General features: G+C 36.1%; 1 protein-coding gene across 1 annotated transcript in view; it reads right to left on the minus strand.

The window, feature by feature from the left end:
- Positions 1-1,306: 1,306 nt before the first annotated feature.
- KCNH8 (potassium voltage-gated channel subfamily H member 8) overlaps positions 1,307-22,077 on the minus strand; it is a 176,613-nt gene continuing 155,842 nt past the window's right edge. The window contains exons 12-16 of the mRNA XM_005421715.2: positions 20,574-20,612; positions 18,533-18,888; positions 14,487-14,593; positions 13,308-13,384; positions 1,307-2,543 (exon numbers count right to left, since the gene is read on the minus strand). Coding sequence (XP_005421772.1) covers positions 1,833-2,543; positions 13,308-13,384; positions 14,487-14,593; positions 18,533-18,888; positions 20,574-20,612 — 1,290 coding nt within the window. The 3' untranslated portion in view covers positions 1,307-1,832. The remainder of the gene's footprint in view (positions 2,544-13,307; positions 13,385-14,486; positions 14,594-18,532; positions 18,889-20,573; positions 20,613-22,077) is intronic.

The raw sequence follows: 22,077 nt of genomic DNA on the forward strand, positions 1-22,077 counted from the left end.
TCTGGGATATTCTTTATTTAATCTGTACTTCTCTATTTAACCTTAAACTAAGTCAAAACTGGAATAGAGGGAAGGTAAGAAACCCTGTATACTAACGCTCACATTGAGGTGTAGACACACTGGCAAAATTCAGGTAGCCCAAAATGGGAGACGACACTTCATCCCTAATTTGTACCAGTAGGAAAATGGCTGTGGAAGGATGTAAGTTGGGCACAGAGTAATCAGCTGGGGTTTGTATTCCCACACACAGCCAAATGTTAAAATATATTCTGTCTTTGAAGTTTCTATTAAAAATCCCACCAAAACCACCTCTTAAGGAAGTCAAACCTAAATCTGTGCTCTGTAAAAATTTTAATTAGATAACCACCAGTTTGCATGAATTATTGAATATAACTTAGTTTACTTATCCATTTTAGGACATTTATTTTGGCTTGTAAGCGTGGTTTTTTTTTTTTTTTAGAAAGCTTGTTAAAGGATATGTAAATTTGATGCTCAATGTGCATCTTTATATATATAAAAATCAAAATTCCAATGCAAATCTGTAGCCTTGGTTGCACTGTAGCGATATGTTTCTAGTACATTAAATACCAGGAAAAAAAAGTTGGAGGTGCATTAAGTCAGATTCTGGATTAAATAATTCACCAAACCTATAGTATTTCCTTTAAAAAAATTCTGACTAAAAATCAAAGTTAGTTTTTAGAGATAAAACAAAAAGATCAATTAATAAATAACTACTTTAATCTTAATTCTTTGATTCAGACTTACTAAAATTGTAATTTTCTCCTTTAGTATTCCTGAGTTTGCTCATTGGTTTTCATCTCTTTTAATGTTCTTAACCAGATATAAAGCCCCTAAACAGGAATGTATTTAAATGTTGACTTGGTCTTAGAAACGACAATGCAGTGCTAAGACACAAACCAATAGTACTTAATGTTAGCAGTATAACAACTCACTTTTTAAGTAGCGATACCTTATTATAGGATACAACATTCCAGCTCTTTTATTTTTTTAAATAAAATAATACCTTAATTTATTTGTATTCCACCAGAATGAGTACATTCATTGCAAATTGCATGCACATAAAAGGGAAGCCATTTGTAAACTACATGATATCTTAACAATAAATAGTATTTGATCTAATACACAATGGTAGTGCATTTCTTGTTAAAACTGCAAGCTTTTACCAAAATGAAACCAAACTCTTATTCTCTTTATAAATATTTTAAATAATTTTTAGGTACATGTTTCATACCAAGTATATAAAAATAGTATTTTTAGATAAATTAGGAGGTTTCATTTACATGACAAATAACGTGCAACATCTAAGCACTCTCTAGCAGCTCTATTTGGTTGATTGTCTAGATGACATGCAGCGAATGTCCTTTGCCTTCACAGAACTGACAAAAAGACCAGCAGGACCCACGATCACCTGAAGCAAACAGTGCCATAGATATTGTTCGGGAACAACAGTCAGACACTCAGGGAAAACCTTTGCTTCAATGAACAAAAGTCACCCACGACAATTCTTTGTGCTAGACTTCCAGCTGCTCTGACCCTCAGGGTCTTTGGACTATCACAAAAGTCTGTCAAACAGACAAGTTATATCTGTATTCAAAATGTTTTTTCAACATGCTTCTAAAATCTAGAAATTTATTGTTTTTCCTATAGTATGGACCATTACCTTTTCTTACTTTTTTTTTTTAAGTCTGAATTTTCATGTTTGTAAGTCTTCATGATTGCCAAAACGGGGATCAAATAAAGCAGTCATGCAGTACTCTCTAAATTTAAAACTGGCAGCTGGGAACATGCTTTGAGTACCACTTCACTGTTTCTCATACATCTATGGCTTGGCAGTCTTTATCTTTAACATCCCTTGTGCTTGTCACAATGTCTATTGGGAAATCTGGGGTCTGTGCAGAAGTTACTCCCGCTGTTCCTTCCAGGTCCCATGATCCTGGCAGGTTCTCGAGACTTAGTGAGCTGATTGCTCCTTGGCTAAAGCTCCCTTCCTCTGATCTGCTGGGCAGCACTAGGTGCAGTGATGTCTCTGATGAAGAGCATACTGAAGGAGAAAGTGTTGCTGAAATAGACTGAAGAGGAGTCAGAGTAGTGTCTGAATGGGGAGAGGTGCATCTTAAAAATTGCAGATTGTCTTTCTGAATTACCTGATACTGGGAGGGGGAATTTTGAAGGCCTGTTGTATAATAAAGTTCACCATCCATAGAATTTTGCAGGTTGGGTTCAGTCCTTTGGGGACTACTGCCTACAGAAGACAGATCTGTATTCCAAATGTCACATAGTGTGTTTCCACGACAAAGTTGTGCTTTGGTGCAAGTGAAGTTGCCAGCTTGCATGTGTGAGCAAGGCTGATGTGTAGTCCAAGCCACTCGAGGCTGCAGACTGTCCAGTGTGGGACTTCGAGATAGGTTGTGCACAGCACAGAATCCTGGAGGCTTCTGGGACGTGAGCAGGTTTTCCAGAAGGTGCATCACATTCTTCATATCCTTACGTAATTGTGAGACTTCTTGGCTTAAAGATGTCATCTGTTGTGAAAGGGCAAAATATCACAGTATTTATTCATGCACCATGCTTAAAATATGTACATACATCCACACCTCTTTTCGTTCTAGCAATAGCAACTCTCATCTTTGGCACAGTGTCTCTACACTAAATAAATGCATTTTGCTAGTGTAAATGTGGGATAGTAAATGTGTAAATAGTCCTTCCAGATACTTTAATTCACCTGATTTCAAATCATTCTCTATATATAAAAAACAGTCTTAGGGTCAGAACTGAGATGATTTCCAAATGACATCAGTATTTTCATGATCAATTGTTAAATATTTTAAACCATAAAACTTTCCTATTAAACAATTTCATGCTGAGGAATTACATAAAAATGAGGTCTTGTGAAATCTTGTTTAGAAATACATGTGAAGTATACTGCTGTCTTCATAGCAAAATAAAAGAAATCCATACTCTAAGCTGCTGGATGCAAATAGTAGTTAAATGAAAATCTTGTGGCCTACTACTAAAAAAAAGTGTGTGCGGGGGGGGGGAACTGAAAACTCTAAAACCCACTTGCTACCTCTAATTATTTAAAAATATAAGATCGTGGAACAGTTTGTTTCCATGCACTTTTGAGTATGCTTGAAAGATACTACATATAACAGACATTAATCCATTGCATTGATTTCTCTGGTGCATGTGCAAAAGGAAGAATCAGATTTTTAATTAGACTTTTTCTCTTAAATGCTGAAACTGCTGATAGCATCCATTTGGTTCCATGAAATACATGAAGTCTTTCCTCAACACTGCTGTTTTGGGTGGGGATCAGACTGGCAAGTTCTGAATCTGTGTTTTAAAGTTGACTGGCATTTGAACATTAATGGGGACATTTTTTTATGCCTTTATAAGGATGTTTTGGCAAAGAAAAGTCTAGCTCAAACATAAAAGTAACCCATTCATAATTTCAAAGGGTAGAAAGTAAATTTGTGTCCATGATAGTTATCAATCTATTTTAGGTCAAAGGACCATCATTGTCATTAAAATAGAGTTTCTCATACTGATGCTACTCTGTTGAAAAAAGACATGACTGCACATTAATCTTCAAGCTACCTGTCAAAAAGAAAATAGCTAATTCAGGGAGCTTTTCTTTAACATCAAGTAGAGACACCACTGATTAGATTACCTACACAGACTAATTTTCATTGTTCTGTCAGGATAGTTCTGAAGAAATCTGCTGGAAATACATTTCAGGCTGAGTTTGATTGTGTTATTACAGGCACAATAATTATAAAGAAATTCGGAGAAGAAAGTAGGAAGCTCCAATACAGCTCCTATAGATCTATTTATTTTTCCCTGAGCTTAGAGGTCAAACCCAACACATTATTTAATAATTTCGTAATGATCACACTGCCTCTGGAAAGAAAGTCCTTAAAGGGAGGAGACTCTTGAGTGGCAGGTGACAGGATCTCTGTGTCTGCACTTCTTTCTGCCTTGTCTAATTGAGTCATGGTAGATAGAAAATACCATTAGATCCTCTTCTGTCAGCAGAGATTAAGCTTTGAATGCCTGGTAACTTCAGTTAATGTGAGAAATTAAAATATGCTGCCAAAACATTCTATGAGCAGGCTTCCCATGGGGTCAGAGGAGCCAGTGAGGGTTCTTGGTAATGTCAGAGTGCGAGAAAACACAGTGAGATTTCTGGACAAATCAACTTCACAAGAACTCCTATGTTCTGTTGGACCCTAGGAGATGGTATTGAAAACCTCCAGAAGCTTTTTTGGGTAGGATGGGGGAAGACAGACAATCAAACTCATGGCTATCTAATTCAGTGGTCATCAGTTCTTTTTAGGTTCATCACTGACCCCTACACCTCATGGATACAGCAATGATTTTCTGTGCATAATTTCCCAACTTGCATCATTTTTTCAGGGCTTTCTGCAGGTGTGCAAATAAAAATATTGACACTACCTTATGAGTATGTACCTTACCTAAACTATGAATGCTGTGTGAAAATATCCACAAATTTAAAATGTCTTGTTTGGTTTGAGTCTCGTTTTTGTTTTCCATTTCTCATCACTTATGAGCTTTTTAGAAGTTGGATCATCATTTAGCATGTTTCTTTTGCCAAATCATTAAGAAAACACAGCAAAAATCAATGCCAGCATCAGCACTTGTGGCAGACCTGAATTTCTGATCGTTACAACTTGCTCTAGTGCCCAGATACTCTGTTTTTGATATATCAGCTAGCTCATAGAGTGTTTTCTTCTCACCAACTTGCCTTTGCACCAACGAAGGAATTTACCTAATAAACCCCTATAAAGTAGGCTTTAATCATTTCCAGTAGGGTGATAGTCAGAATAATTATGCCAAACTTAATTCACCACTTTTAGTGAGTAAGATCTGTTTGGACCTATTCTGGATGTCACATACACAAAAAATATGCAGCTTTGAGGATTTTACAATGACAGGATTAAAAGATTAAACCTCCAGTATCTATATTGCTATTAATTATCATATGTCTCTATATTATTGTAGTTCTACACATGCATAGCATACTATTAGTGTTCCTACCAACATTACCCTGTTCATGCTATTATTTTTATACCCTAAAGAGATCCCTGAGCAGATGCAAATAAAAAGTGTAACAGGGGGGAAAAATGCTATCAGTACTATTAACAATTCACATTGTTTGAGGAAGTGCAAAAGAACAGGGATTAAAAGCCAAAGGAATTTTAAGTCTGTGAAAGAGAAATCGAAAGTAGTATGGTTTCTTCCTGAGGAAAAAGGGCTAATTCCTGGCATGCCAGTAAGGCTGTACTCTTTTCAGGAGCTCACTGATTATTGCTAGGCAAAACAGTTACTGGTACAAATGGTTCCTGCTGTGCTAGGCAGACAGCTTTAAAATTATCTCCGAGATCCCAAATATACTCGAAATGCTGCCTTAACACTTCCTAGGACTTGAAAAGGATACTGCAATATTTCTGGATGTAGAAACTGGGTTTTATACAGATTTAACTTCAAGTAGCAGGAGGTGCTTCTCAAACTGGTTGAAAGCAATGTGCTGGTGCCTTTTTAGTAGACTATGTTATCAGGAAAGAATATATTCAAAATAGAGGTTAAAATAAAATTTTCAGTAGATGTATTTTGCATTTTAAAATTACTTCAACAGTTTCAGAAGAAAGAGTATTTTTCTTTACTACCAGTATCAAACTATTCAGCAGTTTGAGTATTTTGTTCCATGTAGCTAGGTAGGAATGGTGTGATGCTTGTTGCTTGTTTAAATGGCTAAACAGATTTATTTTTCTTCCCATTATATATTTCAATATCTATTTTTTAAAGAAAAATTTTAAACTGGAATGCCTAGCTCTCATCACTGTTCTTCGATAATTCTGAATGTCCTAGGGTGACTTTAATAATGAACCCTAAATTTAAATAATGGATAAAATATGACTTCTTTTCTGATTAGATGCTGATTAGATTCTTATTTGTATATATTTTTCTCTCCCTGTGTTTACTCCCTTTTGAAATTCAAACTTCAGACCCAGATATCTTCCTGCTTTGACTCTTTCTGAACACCCAAAGAAGTGAAGATGAATATTGGCTTCTTGAGAAGTGGAAGCTGTATTTTGGCAGAGTGGAGGAGCTGCCTGGCTTGCACTGCATATGGCAGCTTCTCTATTCCCTTGCTTGGTTTTTCTTTAAGTCAGGGAGATTTTCAGCTAGAAAGAGTTGTCTTTGAAGCTCAGATTGACTAACTGCTGGTATTCTGTTTATTACTGACTGCGCTGTTGAATGAATGAAACAAGAATTGAGCAGGGACAGACTCTTCATTGATCATCTATCAGCAGCTCTGTGGACATTGGTATTGTGGTGACAGATGTTTCTGATTTAATGGCTTTAGAAACAAAGCTAGTTGAAGAAAGAAAAAAAAATCCAGTGCAGCTAATCTGAGTTCAGATTAAATCTATAGGATTTGCACAATGATATGATGATTCAGTTTCAGTGACATAAATCCAGGAATCTGGAAGGTTGTGTAATTGGCTTTACCATGTAAGAGTAGAAAATTGGTTGTCTGCTGACTCTCTAGCCAGCTCTTTGGTAGTTCCAGTGACCAGTTTGTCTGGGTAAATTAGGACACCAAGATTATTGCTATTAAATACACAAGGATAAAGGAGAGAAGTATAAAGGACTAGAGTATTTAAATATATTCAAGTTAACAGGGGTCCCATGAAATTCAGTCTAGAAAAAGGGTTCCCAAACTGCAGATTTAATAATAATTTGTGGCTCTTGGAGTGAATCTGGTGGGAAGAAGAAGCAAGGCAGAGCAGTATGAGAGGAAACTTGGTCAGAATATGGAGCACCTGTCTTACAAGGAAAAGCTAAGGTAATTGGGATTTTTCAGCCTGGAAAAGAGAAGGCTTTGAAATAACCTTCTAGTACCTAAAGGGAGGCTACAAGAAAGATGGAGAGGGATCATTCACAAGAGGATGTAGTGACAGGACAAGGGGTAATGGCTTCAAACCGAAAGGCAGTAGATTTAGTTTAAATATTAGGAAGAAATTCTTTACAGTGAGCATAGTGAGGCACTGGAACAGATTGCACAGGGAAGCTGTGGGTGCCCCATCCCTCAATGTGTTCAAGGCTAGGCTGGATGGGTCACTGAGCAGCCTGGTCTAGTGGAAGGTGTCCCTGCCCTTGATAGGGGGGTGGAAACTGAATGATCTTTATGGACCCTTCCAACCCAATCATTTCATGATTCTGTGATTGTTGGATGTGGACTCTGCCTTCAGATTGGCAAAGAATCAGGACAGTGTCAGCATAATGGTGACAATAAGAAAATCAGGTTTGGAAATTACTGCTGCAAGGAATTAAAAATTACCAGGAACAAACTGACCGACTAGCTACTGATTGAGAGAAAATGGAAGATTGTGGAAATCCCAGGTGGTTGGGAGAGGAGAAGCTGGCAATACTGATGAAAGGAAACCTGAGGTAGTATATATGATACTGGGCAAAAATATTAAGCAGACAATTTCTACAAGCATCTAAACGAATAGCTAAAAGAGGACAGGCAACATTACAGTTCTTAAGAATTAACCATGGCAAAAGTATATATCTCTTCTTTAACTGAAGAGCTGTTTGAAAATATAAGAAGAAACTTTAGATGTAATATATATCTTGTCAGAAGACTTCTAAGATGTTACTGTCCATCTGACATTCTTACAGAACTACAAGAAAATGTGAAGGGGACATAATCACCATAAGCAGGATTCTTACATGATTGGAATGATTTATGACCAATAGCTAGCTGTCATCCATGGACATTTTAAGATATTCTTTTCAGCACCTTATCCAGATCTGTTTTTATTTAATGTTTATTTTGAATGTCTAAATGGGATTCATGTTCACTTTTAAATATCAGTAATATGAAATTCAAGAAAGATAAATGTTAAACATTACATCCGAAAAGAAAATGTCAGAGGCATAAATATAATGTTCTGCCTATGCAGAGTATTATAGAAAATTGTCTATGGAGGTCTGCTGAATGACACTTTGTGGGCATTAATCATACTCCCAGGATACATAAACAGCATATCTTCTTTAATTGAACTGTATAAGGGAGTTTTCTTCACAAGGAATTACTAAGGCTGCTTGACATTGTGTACTTTGTCAGTGACTTCAAAAATGAAACCAAAGACAATTCAAAAGAAAATTATACCAGTGAAGAGCTTTTAGCAAATGTAGTGGGCAAAGAAAGTCAAAAGAAATTTGGTTTGCTGGGATATGCTGGAATAGCATGTTTGCAGAATAAATTGACTTTAGAAGGAGAACACCAATCAACTTTTTCTTATGCTCTTCTAGGCAAGAAAGAAAAAGCTGTGAACTTATGAACTTGCATACCCACAAGCATTCAAATTTAGATGTTGGGAAAATAGATGTTATGAGTACAGAAACATTTTGAAATGCCTGTTAGATATTAACTGGACAAACGTCATCATCTGTCATGGTAATAATATTTTTCATTCAAATTTGAAGTCAGCTTTTGGTGTCTAGTTGATTTGTATACTGCATGGCTGCCTCTTGGTTAATTCCTTTGTCTCTGGTGCCTTTCCACCAAGGAAAAGTGCCAGGGACACACCGCAGCATATGGGACTTATACCATGTATATGCAATGTGCTCTGATTAAAAAAATATAACCTAGGCTTCGGAGCATCAACTATTTTTGTCACCTTCATCAGCCAATACCTATTAAACTAACATTAAAAGAAGAAAAAGGTTAGCTGGAAAGGCTTCTCTACAGCTATCAAAGTATGAGAGTAGAGCGACAAAACAACAAGCTTCTTTGGAAACATGAATGCCAGTGCTAAAAGAGATGTATTTTTAAAAATCTCAGTAGGCAAAGTGAATTTAGTCTGCATATAATGTTTAGAAAGCTTTTATTCCTTCATACAAATTATACTTGGTTTTATGTTTTTGCTTGAATGTGAAATTTACATGGCTAAAATCCAAAATGGGTAGATTACTTTTAATAGGGTTGATCATCTATAAATGTCATTAGTTCACTTTTTGCCACATTTTTCTTGATTGAAGGATGTTTTACAAACCAAATCACTGGGATAGCCTTGCTGCAAAATAATTTCTCTTGTGTGCTGATAGAGTTATGAACTTGTTAAGAAGAGCATGTATTTAATTACTCTAAGTCAAGCGAGTTCATTATATGAACTCTCAAGTCGCAAATTGAACTTTAACAATATATCCCCCTATGTAAAACTAGAAGCCTGACTGGCTTCACCAAATTTTCTTTAGTGGCCTTGATTATAATTTGCATATACTTTTAATATTAAAAATGCATTTTTTCTGTACTGAGAGGAGAATGGGACTGATTTTTGGCAGCTGGAATTGAAATATATTTTAAAATAATATATGCATAAAATTTATGATTTGGAAAATAAACATATTTGTTTAGGATTGTTCCTTTTGTTCGTTGAAAGTTAAATATCCCCGTGAATATATTTTCTCTGCTCTGCATAAGTGCCAGATGCTTATTTTAAGTACTTGCATTTAAAAAACCTAAAATTAAAAATAGCTGAATTTCCACTAAGTGCTCCAATGTGGAGATAAATAGAAGGCAATTATCTAGCTCCAAACCTGACCCTATTCATATTTCCTCATGTTTGTTTGTTTTTCAGTTGAATGGGAGAAATGTGAGTACTGTGTTTATTATACTGTTTTAGTACTGTAATTGTGGCAACCACTAATGTGTTAAGACATGGAATCAGCCCCCAGATTTCTGAGGCTGAGGGAGGCTGCACTGAAGCTGGGTTGCATATGAGGAAACCAGGGGATATGACAAAGCAACCTGAGTTTTTCTTCATGCACTGTATGAGATGGCCTTTTTATCTGAGCTCAAAATCACATACCTGTGTTTTTGAATGGAGAATGTGTATTTGTAATTAGGGGGGGAAATATGGCTAAATATCGGGTATTTTTCTTATTTTAACTGATCTGTTTTAAATAATTCAGGTTTGGTTTTTCAAACTGAATCAAGGTATTTCTCTGCCCTTTTCATGCAGTGGCTTTCAAATGATAGAGAGTTAAAAGCCTTAAAGGATACAGGCAATGGGACAGTGATGGGCAAGTGCTTTAATCTAAACGCCTTGTCTGTCTGTATACCTCAGAAAATCTGCTTAGTGGTTTCCTATTTTTACTTTGTGGGCTCCTTAGTAGTTATCTATGATTGCATCAGGTAAGTGGTGCCTCTGAAAATATGATAAATGTTCAGATACACTCATTTGATCAGCCTTAGCAGACAAATGCATTGGAAAGACCAGAGATGTAGAGATCTCTGCAAAGGAAGGACACAGTATTGTAAGGCAGAATACTCTTCCTGAGTTCTTGCTCTGCTTAGTTTGTAGCAGGTCTTTGAATCAAGCTTTCCCCAGCTCAGAAAATGTACAATGCTGGTAAATATTCAGTAACCTAATCTTGAAACTATTGCTTAAATAACTGTGTTTTTACCAGAACAAGAACCTGAACCCCTAGCTCTCACCTGCCATATACTGAAGTTACTGAACTATAATGAATGTCATGCCTGCCTTATTCAGTGATTATTTATTCTAAGAGGAAGGGACAAACATGCCAGGAGATAAAGTCGTCCTATTCCACTCTACCTTGCAATACTGAACTGGGAGAAAATTCCTGTATCAGCTTGAATGCTCAATGAGCAGCGAAGTTAGGTGAGGAAGTGAAGAAGGTGGTTAACTGGCTGAGCAGCCAAACCATGGAGCTGTACAACAGCAACTAGGGGTGTGTTCAAATTTGTCTCACATCTACTGTGCTGACTGTGGAGATTACTGTCCTTAGAGGAAGTCTGTGCATCCATTACTACTTAAGTTAACAAATCTGAGAAGTGAAACCAAGGCACTGACTTCTGTTACTCTCTTAGGTAAATGAAATGGGCTTTGGATTATGTAGTGAATGCCATATACCTAAAATACTGCCAAGAGTCAGCTGTATTTCTAAACTAGATATAGCTAATTTTGTAGAATTTTCTCTGGGGTAACATTTTGCTTTGCTTTGCTAACAAGAGACTGTATTGAAAGTCTGAATGGAAAGACTCATGTCTTTTACCCCCCATGAATAGCTGAAATGTTTCTGAGCTAACTAATGAACTGTTGTAATACAATTGCCTTTCATGAAAGCAGTTATTTTTGCATTCATTCATTGATTTCTGATCTCCACTGGAAAATGTATTAATGACAGTGTTTACTGCTGCTGGCTACTTGTGACCTGTTTTCTCATATTTTCTTTACCAGGAGGAGACTGCATGTCTTAAATAGAGAGCTTTGTTTCTGACTCTGCTGGTATTTTAACTACTGCTAGTAGTCTGCTGCAGCATCAGTGCTAAGTTCCCATTACTGGTCATCATCAAATGATGGAATGATGAAAGCACTGGGTCTAAAAATATTCTATACTTTATACAACAACAAAAAACTTCAAGCAGCAACTACTATGGATCAGCAAGGCTACCCAGAAGCTCCTTTGGGTAAGCACCAACTCCACACTATCACTTCAGAAACTCCAGCTGGGTATGTTTGAGTACATGTAGAATATGCAATTAAGCAGCCTTTCAGGTCATGCGGTTTTTCCAATGTAAATTTTGATCCATGGGAGGACTTGGAGGATACCCATCCATCTCTGGGATTTGAGCCCAGAATATTACCTATGAAATCTAAACCTTAAATCTAAGCCTGTGTTATGTTAATGTGAACGAACAAGTTGCGTAACATTTTGTTCAGATAGTATTACTAGGGCAAAATTAAAATTGCATGTGGAGAGAAACGACCTTGAACATGTGGAGGTTTTTTTCTTTTTTGATTAACATATTGCCCTGCTCCAAGATTTATTTATTTATCACTTTTCACCAGAAAAGCAATGAGAATCCCAGAACTGTTCCAGTTGAAATGTTTATTTAATCCACAAGATGCCTGCCTTGGAACATCTGTCACCATGATATATTTTCCAACTGCCTCTTGCAGATAGCCATATAATACATCCTCCTATTTTAAAAATGACCGTCCTCAAAAGGGATGAATCAATATGGCTTGTGTGTTTCAAAAGCATTACATAGGAAATATAGTTTTCTATCATGATGGTGGCGTCAGTGAACATCTTGAAGGTTTTCTTTGAGTTCTTTGATCAAACCATATAAAAACACATAGTTTTTCATGACCCATAGTCAATGGGTCCGGAGACTTTTTTCTGAACTCTACAGCTTGACATACAAATGAGATGATGCATCCATAGTAACTAACTAACCACACATGCAGTCTTAGCTCGGGATATTTAAGTTATCTAATCAATTTAAGCTGACTCAGGATGAAGGAGGTTTATAAGCTCAATACTTTGTAAGTGGGAAATAATAGCTAGATAAAATGTACACAATAAAGAAAGAAAAAAAAACCCCTGGACATTTCTGGTAACCAAAGAGCTCAGGGAAGAAGTGAAACTGTGTGGTGAGACTTATTTGTTTCCTTATGTGGAAGTATAAGGAACTGTCTCTAATCTTTTCACATTGAAAGACATAGTAGTATGGGAACAGATTTTAATCTTGCAGTACCACTGTGAAGTTAGTCTGTTGCTTTACTCCTGTTAGCTACAGTAGTGCCAGGGCTGTGTAAATGAAACAGTTTAGCTACAGAACATCTCCTTAGTTATTGGAGAACATCTCCTTAGTGTTGGATTGATAGTTGATTACAGGCTTGAAGTTATTAAAACGGAGGAATAGAAAGTGTCACTGAACAATATTGGCCCTGCATTCCTCAGGTCGTATTGCTTGAGCAGGAAGAGATGAAATTCTCTTTCATCCTAAGTAGAACACAGGTAAAGTGATTTGAATCATTTTATGTAAATTTGAATGTGAATGGATTTGCATGTCTTTCAAAGAAATTCTGTAAAAGCACAACACACATCAAGACAAGAAAATATGAGAGAAGGAACTTGGGGAAATAATGAGAGGAATGAGACGAATAGGGGCATACCCAGAAGAGACTAAATCCTAAGAAAACCAGATACACTAACCCCATTCTGGTTTTAGCCCTAGCATGTGGCACAAACTTTTATGTAGGTTTCATGTAGAAAATTATTCTGAGAATGAGTTAAAAGCCCTAAACTGCCCTACATGTAGGAACCCCATCCAGTTTTCTAAACTCATTTATAACACATTTATCATATTCCTCAGTTTTCTCCAGCATTCCTTGAATCATTTTTAATATCCTTCAACCCCCACAAAATCTTATTACCTCATTATTAAGCCTGCTGATCTGCTGTTTGGTCTCTTCTGCTTTGATAACGAGCACAGCAGCACCAATTTCAGCCTCTGAAAAGAATTCAAATTCATGTAAATGATAAGAGTATAATCACTTAGAAATGATCATACTGTTCTTGCACTACACCAATCCTTTAAATTTAAACCAGTTTTGCAGTTGGCTAGAATGAAAATTAAACCATGTGTTTAATGTTCATTTTATAATATTTGAGAGAAGAAGGGCAATTAATAAAGTCCATACTGCTCTCTTCACTCTGGACCTGAAAGAAATGAAGATGACAACCCTGGTCCATCCACACGACAGCTCAACACTTTTTAAAAATCATAAATATGACTAAACTTCAATTATTATTTTCCTGCTTGGATTTTAGAGAAAAAATATACATCCTAGTTGCCCCCATGATAAAGGCATTTAGCTATGTGGGAGTTGTTTACTTCTAAAAGAGGGGATGTTGGAAACAGTCCCTCTGTCTCTTTTTTTAATCTTTTTTCCCCCCATCTTGACAAGTTCCATTGGTTTGTGGTGCTTCAACAACCTTTTCAGGGTGCAAGCCATTTAAGCTTCCTAAAACCTCTTGTAATTCAAGGTTTTCACTCTTTTAAAAATCTATATAGTTCCGTACCTGTCCACTTCTCTAAATATCTTTAAAAATGTTAAGAGCCAGGTTTACATATGGCTCTTAATTAATTGGGTGGGTTTTTTGTTTGGTTGTCTTTTTTTTTTGTGTTTTTGTTGTTGTTGTTGTTATTTTTTTGTTTTGTTTTCTTCTTATTTATGGCTTGGTTTTTTTTCCAGTTTGATATTAGAATGTTCTTATGTTCAATTTTGTCCTTGTGTTTAGCACATTCCATGACCAAAGGTTTGGGAGCATGAGGCAGATTGTACAATTCTTCTGGTAAAGCATAAGGCATTAAAAACCAGTTCCCTCCACAAACTGTTTTATCATGACTGTCTGTTAGCAGGAAAACAACAAATGATCTTTGGGACCTTGCTGTATTTTTTTTAAAATTGTGGCACTGAAATGGTACTGAGAGTACAAATATATGTTTAATCCATTTATGCCACTAGTGAGGATGAAAGAAATAAAGTGGAACAAAAAGTGGTTACGAAAATTGTTTTCTCTAAAAAGTGATTTTCCCTGGCAATGCTCACCTCCAGTTGTAGGAGATAACCTGGATTCCTGCCTGAGCTGATCAGAGCTGAAGTCAAAGGTTTGGCTTTCTTCATTATGGTTTCCATCCTCAATCCCATCGACAATTCTGTTGAGAAAAATTGGAGTAATGGAGCAGTGTAATAAACATCATGTCCATAGTTATGTTGTAAAAATTACTCCTAAAGGGTACATTTTTAAACAATGGTAAATTTTTCACAACATAAAGTTTAGAGAAAAGCAGAACCTATTATATTGGCATAACTTCTTGTGAGTCACTAAAAATGAAAATTACTGATAATGGAAGGGATGTGAGGCCAAGTGTAATTAACTGAGGTTTCAAAATTTTCATGACTTTTACAGCATATTCTGGGTCCAGTCCAAAACTACATGGACTATATTTTGCTTTTCATATCTACAGTAATCTGTTGCTATTCTTTCTTCTGCACAACCTAAAGAGGCTTCACTATGCTCTTGTGAAGCTAAAATCTCCTTGCCCATAATCAGGCTCTTATATTAGGTTTACTTAGGCAGAGTCTAAGCCTGAACATAAAATATTGATGAAAACATCTCTGTAAACTTCAGTCAAAAGTATCATTTCCATGCAAATAGTTATTCTAAATTTCTTTAAAATGAACTAGTTCAGGCAGGGAAATCTTGTTTGCAAATTTCATATACGAAGATGCTGAGACCAGTCTCCAGTGTACCAGGTACATTAATAATGGTATTGGATCTGACTATTAGAAAAGGTATTTTTGCCAGTTATTTCTACCCATGCATAGCAGTTATCTCTAATTTGTGATGTCAAGAAAGCCAAAGGGAAAAAAAAGAAGCAATATTTTATACAATAATCGATTTCTGAATTCAAAGAATAGAAAACAGGTATTGGATGAATGAATACACAGTATTAAAAATATATATAATTATGACTATTTTCTGCTCTCAGCTAAAATAAATTGTGCTATAAAGAGAACTATATTAAAGTCAATAAAAGAGAATCATACAACTGCCAGTTGACTGATATGAGGCATCAATTTCTTGTTTCGTCCAGGAACAAGCTTCATATTCTGTCTTACAGCAGACAGATGAGTTAAATACTAATCTGGAAGGGCTAAGATAGAAAATTCTTAGCCTCTCAGTCACTGGGGATAAATTTGTGACCATGAACTTTTTGGTTACTTTGTGACCATTAAACTTTTCATCTAATAAAGATATTTTCAGGAAAGCATCTTGACTGGAAATGTCTGGAGAAAAAGAGCAAACAACACAGAGATATCTGTGATGTATTGGGCTTGAAAGACCCATGTAACTCAGACTTCTGTATGAATACCATGTGTTCTCATCTTTTGTGGCTCTTCCTGTGGGTTTAGATCTCCATGTCATGTCTGAGCGTTCATGATGCCAGCTGGATGTTACTAGACTTGACTCTAATCTTAGTCAACCTCTGGTAGAAGAGGAGACTCAAATGTGGTGCTTGAGCAGCCCTGTCCTATACTGCTATCTGCAGCTGAAAACCAGAATGATTACTTTGTTTGAAATTTGCTATAAAACCTGTTTAATGTCATTTGGCCTCACTGCTTCAAAAGGCAAATTTTAAACACCAATATCACTTTTGTAGAGGTTTCTAATTATATAAAATGCTAACATTTTAACTGCCTTTAAAGCACACAGGAGAAAGCTTACTCAGATGTGACTTGGAATTTATAGATGCTACATTCTTTATAGTGTTTAAAGATTCAGACTAAAAGGAAATTATATTAGCACAAATACCTAGTTAGAAGTGCCAGGCTTCTATGTGGAAAATATTTAATGTGCAATATGCTTATTCACATACAAAGATCTGTCTGGGGAACTGCATAACCTAGTAAATTGAAAACATGAGGGACAAAGGTAATTGGTAAGCCTCACCTCTCTCTGAATCAGCTATTGTACAGCCCTGAATTCTCTCCTGAAGACAGAAAACTTCACTCTTAGAAGCCAAAAAAAGTCAGAAAATATTAACATGTGACCTCTTCTATCCAGTTGCTTAGGGCTAGAGTGCACTCCTCTGTGCAGATCTAAGGAGATTCAATTACATAAAACCTCCTCCTAGGGCTGCCTTTATTATCACTTACATTTTCTTCCTTTTAGTGCTTTTCCACTTCATAGGCAGAACCCAAAAAGCAATTGGGAAGACCAGGGCTCTATTCTAGAAACTACAAATCTAGCTTCTGTTCCTTGCGCCAAGAGCTCTTTAAATATTTGACCCAGTCTCTGGGCTTTATTGCTTTCACTGTGGGGTACAAAGACAGAACCTGAAGCACCTGTAAAGAATTCTAATTAGTTTCCTCTAGGAAACATCCACAGTAGAAGTTTCTTAAGAAACTTCTTATACACCTCAGAACAGCACAGACTGGATATTTCAACCAAAGCCTTGTCTTTCCATTGCCTTCCTTTGCCAGCACCAAATGTAAATGAGAATTTTAATTAGGTCTTATTTTCTCCTTAATGCTTACAATGAAACACTTCAGACTATTCTTTAAAGTGGTATTAACTTGTCAGTTTAAATATTCTAATAATATAAACTCCTTCTAGGAGACAACATGAAAATGTTTTGTCTGGAAAGAAAAAAGGGTGAAAAACATACATCTTGACCAATTTTCCAGCCTATTAACAGGATTAGTCTACAGTTATAAAATTTTGAATGGAAACAGGAAATAATATATGTAAATATGCTTTTTTCATATTTCCTTTTGCAGCCTTGGGTGCTAATGTCTGGCTGCATAAGTTCAAACCAATAATGAGCAAGACTACATTTCAGCAGAAAATATAAAAAGTAGTTTTTCCCTGAATTACTTCTTACTATGGGAATGATAATGACCTTTACTCATAGCTGACTGAAACAAATTCCTATGAGATCTAGACAAACAAGTGAGAAAATATCACATAGTGCTATGGTTTTGTTAGCCTAGTGGTGTTTCATCAAAGGTTGGACCTGATCTTGGAGATATTTTCCAACCTAAATGATTCTGTGATTTCTATGATTTTATCAAAAAATTATTTGTTTTGTATCTGGGTACTAGTTGAAACGTGTCTGCACTATTAAAATATATGATGAGGGGGAAAGTGTTCTATGTAATCTTCCATGTCATTTTTATAATTGCATGTCTAGGGACTTGTGCTTTGACAGAGTTAAACAAATATTGTTCAAGCTGTGGGTATTTCAAATTTGGAATGGCAAGTTCCTGAAACTTCCACTGTGCCTCTAATGAATAAAGGGAGCGCTTGAACATGTAAACCACTTCAATTGATAGAAGACAAAGCTTGAGCTGGAAGATGAACTACTGCATCTCCTTGTATGTATGCTTGTCATTTCCCTAAAGAGCTGGTATTAAAACTAGGATTGCACTACAGCAATTTAGCAGCAGATTACATAAATCACTTGTAAGTAGCGTACAAATTAAAAAATGGAAATATTTTAAATTTTGCACTAGTAATACCTCAATAAACTGTCATACAATCCTTCTTTGTGTTAAAAGACACACCAAATCAGATTTGCTAAATTCTGTATTTAATGTGTGTATAACTTCCATTTTCAGATTTCCTGTCTCCAATGAAAAAACCCTCTAAATATTTTCCAAAATTGCTTAGCAATTGTTTTCCATTATAGTTCTGTACTCCAGTAATTTTTTTCTATTTTCTTGGCTATGCTATAAGTTCATTCACTTGCTTTCTAAATTTTTCTACCTCTGATGGACTCAGAATGTTTCATAGTGCTATTGGGGAAATGAATATTATAGACAAAATGGTACCATAAGGCCAGACTATTTAAATAGCCATTTTTGCAGTTGCTCACTTTTTTTACTGCCCTTTTTGTGGGTAAAAATACTTTAGTTTGCAATAAACTTCTAAAGCCATAACATTCTGCATAGTGTGCAACGGTTCCTACAATAATGTGGGATGAACAGAAGTATAAACTATTAAAGAATAACTCTTACAGCGACAAAATCATGGTATTTTTAATAGGAGTCACATGATAGATAGGAAGATGACCATTCATAACCATTACCTTGGGCTCAGATCTGGTGGGCCGCTGGCAGTCAGTGCTGACAGGTACAATTTAAGGTTTTTCTCCTTCCTTTTGGAGTAGTAATGGATCTCTGTTTCATGTTTGGCTCGTGAGGGGTTTGAACTGCAAGCACGGATGGGGGAATGGAAGGGTACAGTTCCTGAGGCCAGCTGCTTCAAGTTTCTCCCTAGGTGGCTTTTGCTGCTTGCCGTCTTCTTCTGCTGAGAGCTATTTGTGCTTCGTGTATCAATTGGTGAAAGGGTGCTGCTTTCTTCTTCTCCCTCCTCTTCCTCATCTTCATCTTCCACAATTGAAGGGAGCCTCTTCTTTATATTTCCATTTCCCTTGAGCTCTGTCTAAAATAACAAATAATACGTAGTAGAGTAAAATTCAGAGCCTGATATTGCAGAAACCCAGTTTTTTCTGCTGTTCATTCTGAAACAAACCCAGACCTAACACAGCTTTCATTTCTCATTAGAGAGAGCTCTTTTGGAACTTATCCATAGCTTCAGCTATGGCTATAAGTGCAGATACTAGAAAAATACAAAAAAATTAGAAAAGGTCACTCGTGACATGGTCAGCAAACCCACTGCAATATGTTTTCTTACCAAGAAGGGGTACATGACTAGTTCTTACAAGCCATTTGCCATATGTACACTTGAGAAGATTAATTTTGCTTAGCTGAGGCATTATTTCTTGAATGTTATGCTACCAGAATCTTGGGGGTCCACAGAAAAGATCTGAGGCTGCTTATTCAAATAATACCACTTTTTCACATGGAACCTTTTATAATGTGTAAATGGCATTTACACCAGTTAGCTCAAGCCCAATGGTCTCTGTGTCCTTCTAAATTTTTGTAACTGTAGTAATTGCTGGGATGGTAGACAGACTTTTCAGTTTGCTCCAAGTCCTGTTAATGCACCAATAGTGTGATGGTTTTGGCTTAAGAACTGAGCCATCAGAATGCGGAGCTATGTCTGGTTTTGAAAAAAATGCAATTTAGATGCTTGATGTTGGAATCATGGAAATTTAGAGCCAACATAGACCTGGGTTCTGTAATTCATGTACTAATTAAAGCACAATGTAGGGGACCAATGATTTTTTTTTTGGAGTAACAAAGTATGCTGATCATGAATGCTGACACGTGCCAACATAGACAAGATCAGACCTTAACTCAGAAATAGTTCCATTTATTCCCATGGTACAACTTTCTGTATTGGTAGTAGGTGAATGGCCTGAGGCAGACTCAGGTTCCAGGACAAATTAACAAACCAAATGCAACTTCATGGTTTCAAAGGGAGTTGTTGTTTTTAATTTTTTTTTTACAGGCTAGTCTTCTTAGTCAAGCTTGATTAAGGCACTGTTAGCTTTAGATAGAAAACCTCAGATGACCCTGCATAGTCAAAAATCCCACATTCAGGCCAAGTCAGATTGGCTGGGTGGAAATACAGATTTCGGGAATTTATCCAAATATTCTAAGCCCCTATTAGCATCTGTCTACATGTTCTGCAGCATAGATTTAATTCTGTTACAACACACTTTGGTTGAATGTATGCTTTTCTCTTGGTATGTGTTGACAGATTTAGTAGTATCTTTTAATTTGAGGTATATATGAAGAGGTAAGTATTCCAAGTTGTGACAGAAGGCATGTCTTAATAAAATAGAAAAGCCTTGTTGTTAACTGTAGTAGTCATTCAAAGGCTGTTATGATGATTAAATTGTACAGGACCTGGCACTGATACTGCCTATACTCTACAGAGAATGAGTGTTACCCATATTCAAAACTTTGGCTTGGGTAGCCATGTATCTAAAATGTAGTTGCTATAGGACGATATTCAAATTTAGCACCTGGGAAAAAATGATCATAAGCTGTTACTCATAAAATGGGCAGAGGCAGAACTATCTGCAGGATAATATTTGAATTCTCATTCTGAAAAAATTGAAGTCTGTTTTCAAGAAGGAAAGGAAGGAGTTTGTTCTGGTTATAATTATATGCATGTTCAAAGTGGAGCTTGGCATAATTAAAATGTGATCAACATACCTGGGATAGTGTAGGCTTGTTGGATAATTTTGATATTACCTGCAAAAAACAAACCGAAAGGTAGGAAGTATGTACATCTGTACAGTTTGGATTCCAACGGGATACAAACATCTAAACCAAAACATTTATGTCAATACAAGAAAAGACACTCATGATATTAAATAAAATGGTGTATTAAATTAAATGGTGGTGTAACACTGAACTAAGGATTATCCTTGCAAACAGGTGCTGTGAGAGTGAAAAAAGTTGTTTCATTTTAAATAAAAAGTGAGTTAATGAAAAAGAAATTATTTTACTTTAATAAAAAGTAGATCAAGACTCCAAACCTGCAAATAAATAAATGTATATGTATGAAAGCATGCCTGGTAGATTTCAGTGCTGGTTTGGTGGAAATGCAGGAGCAAGCGCTCTGCTTTGGCCCTTTTTAGCTTTAGCTCCTGTGCCAGCCTAGTCTGTATGTGAAGATGAACTAAGTATCTCCAGCATCTTTGAGGGATTTTCAGTGGTGGAACTGAAGCAAGTAGGAGCAAGGTAGTCTTGAAGGAGAAGTGTCTAACCTATTCAAGGCCATAATATTTTCTTTTCTTGAATTACACAGAAAGTAAAACAAAAGAAAAGGAAGAAAAATGAGGCAATTTTCAAGAGTAACTACTTCTAATAAAATCCATGAGAACTGCGGAGTAATATCTGTTGTGAAAATTCTGCTGTTTATTTGAATGGCCACATCTTGACTGTGGGAAAGTCTCTGGCAGCCTGTATACTGTATTTATATGAATATTTCAGTCTGCCAGGTAAAATTTTGAGCGACTCTTTTTAGCTTTCCTAAATCCACATATCAAGGCAAGAAGTGCTTAACCCATCAGTCAATTAATTTTTCTCCAGACATAGGTAGAAGTTAGGCATTTCTGAAAGTCATTTGAATGTCTCAGTTTGTTTGACAAATGTCTTCAGAACTCCTAAATATTCAAATTTTAGGCACAGATTTGAAAATAATAATTGTGTGTAGTTTTATAATTTTTTATTTTGTTCCAAGTCTTTCAGGTTAACCTAAAAAACTGTTTTGTAGTGAGAGTATTAGTACTGATATAATATACAAATACAGAATTTTTAAGTTTTTGTAAGCAGAAATCCTACTCCACAACAGCCAAGCCAGTAGCAGGTGTATCATTAAATGTAGAAATACTAATAACTGCCAAACAGAACAACTGCAGTAATGAGGCTATGCAAACAAAATAACTGCTGTGTTTTTACTGAGTTAGAGTGCTAGATGATATTAGCAGAGAATGAGATGTCAGATACTGAAATCTCATAAGTGGCATTTTAATCTATGCCAACTGAAAAATCAGTATCTTCAAGATTCAGGATGAGAGGAAACTAGAAATGTGCTAAAATATTAAAGTCAGAATTAGGAAGTACTACTGGCCTTCTTTGCACATATGTTTAAAATATTAGTTTAAAATTGTGCCCAGAATTTTGGGACATCAGTTTGCTTTGCTCCTAGGCA

This window comes from Geospiza fortis, unplaced genomic scaffold (assembly GCF_000277835.1).
Source record: "Geospiza fortis unplaced genomic scaffold, GeoFor_1.0 scaffold95, whole genome shotgun sequence".
Taxonomy (NCBI): Eukaryota; Metazoa; Chordata; class Aves; order Passeriformes; family Thraupidae; genus Geospiza; species Geospiza fortis.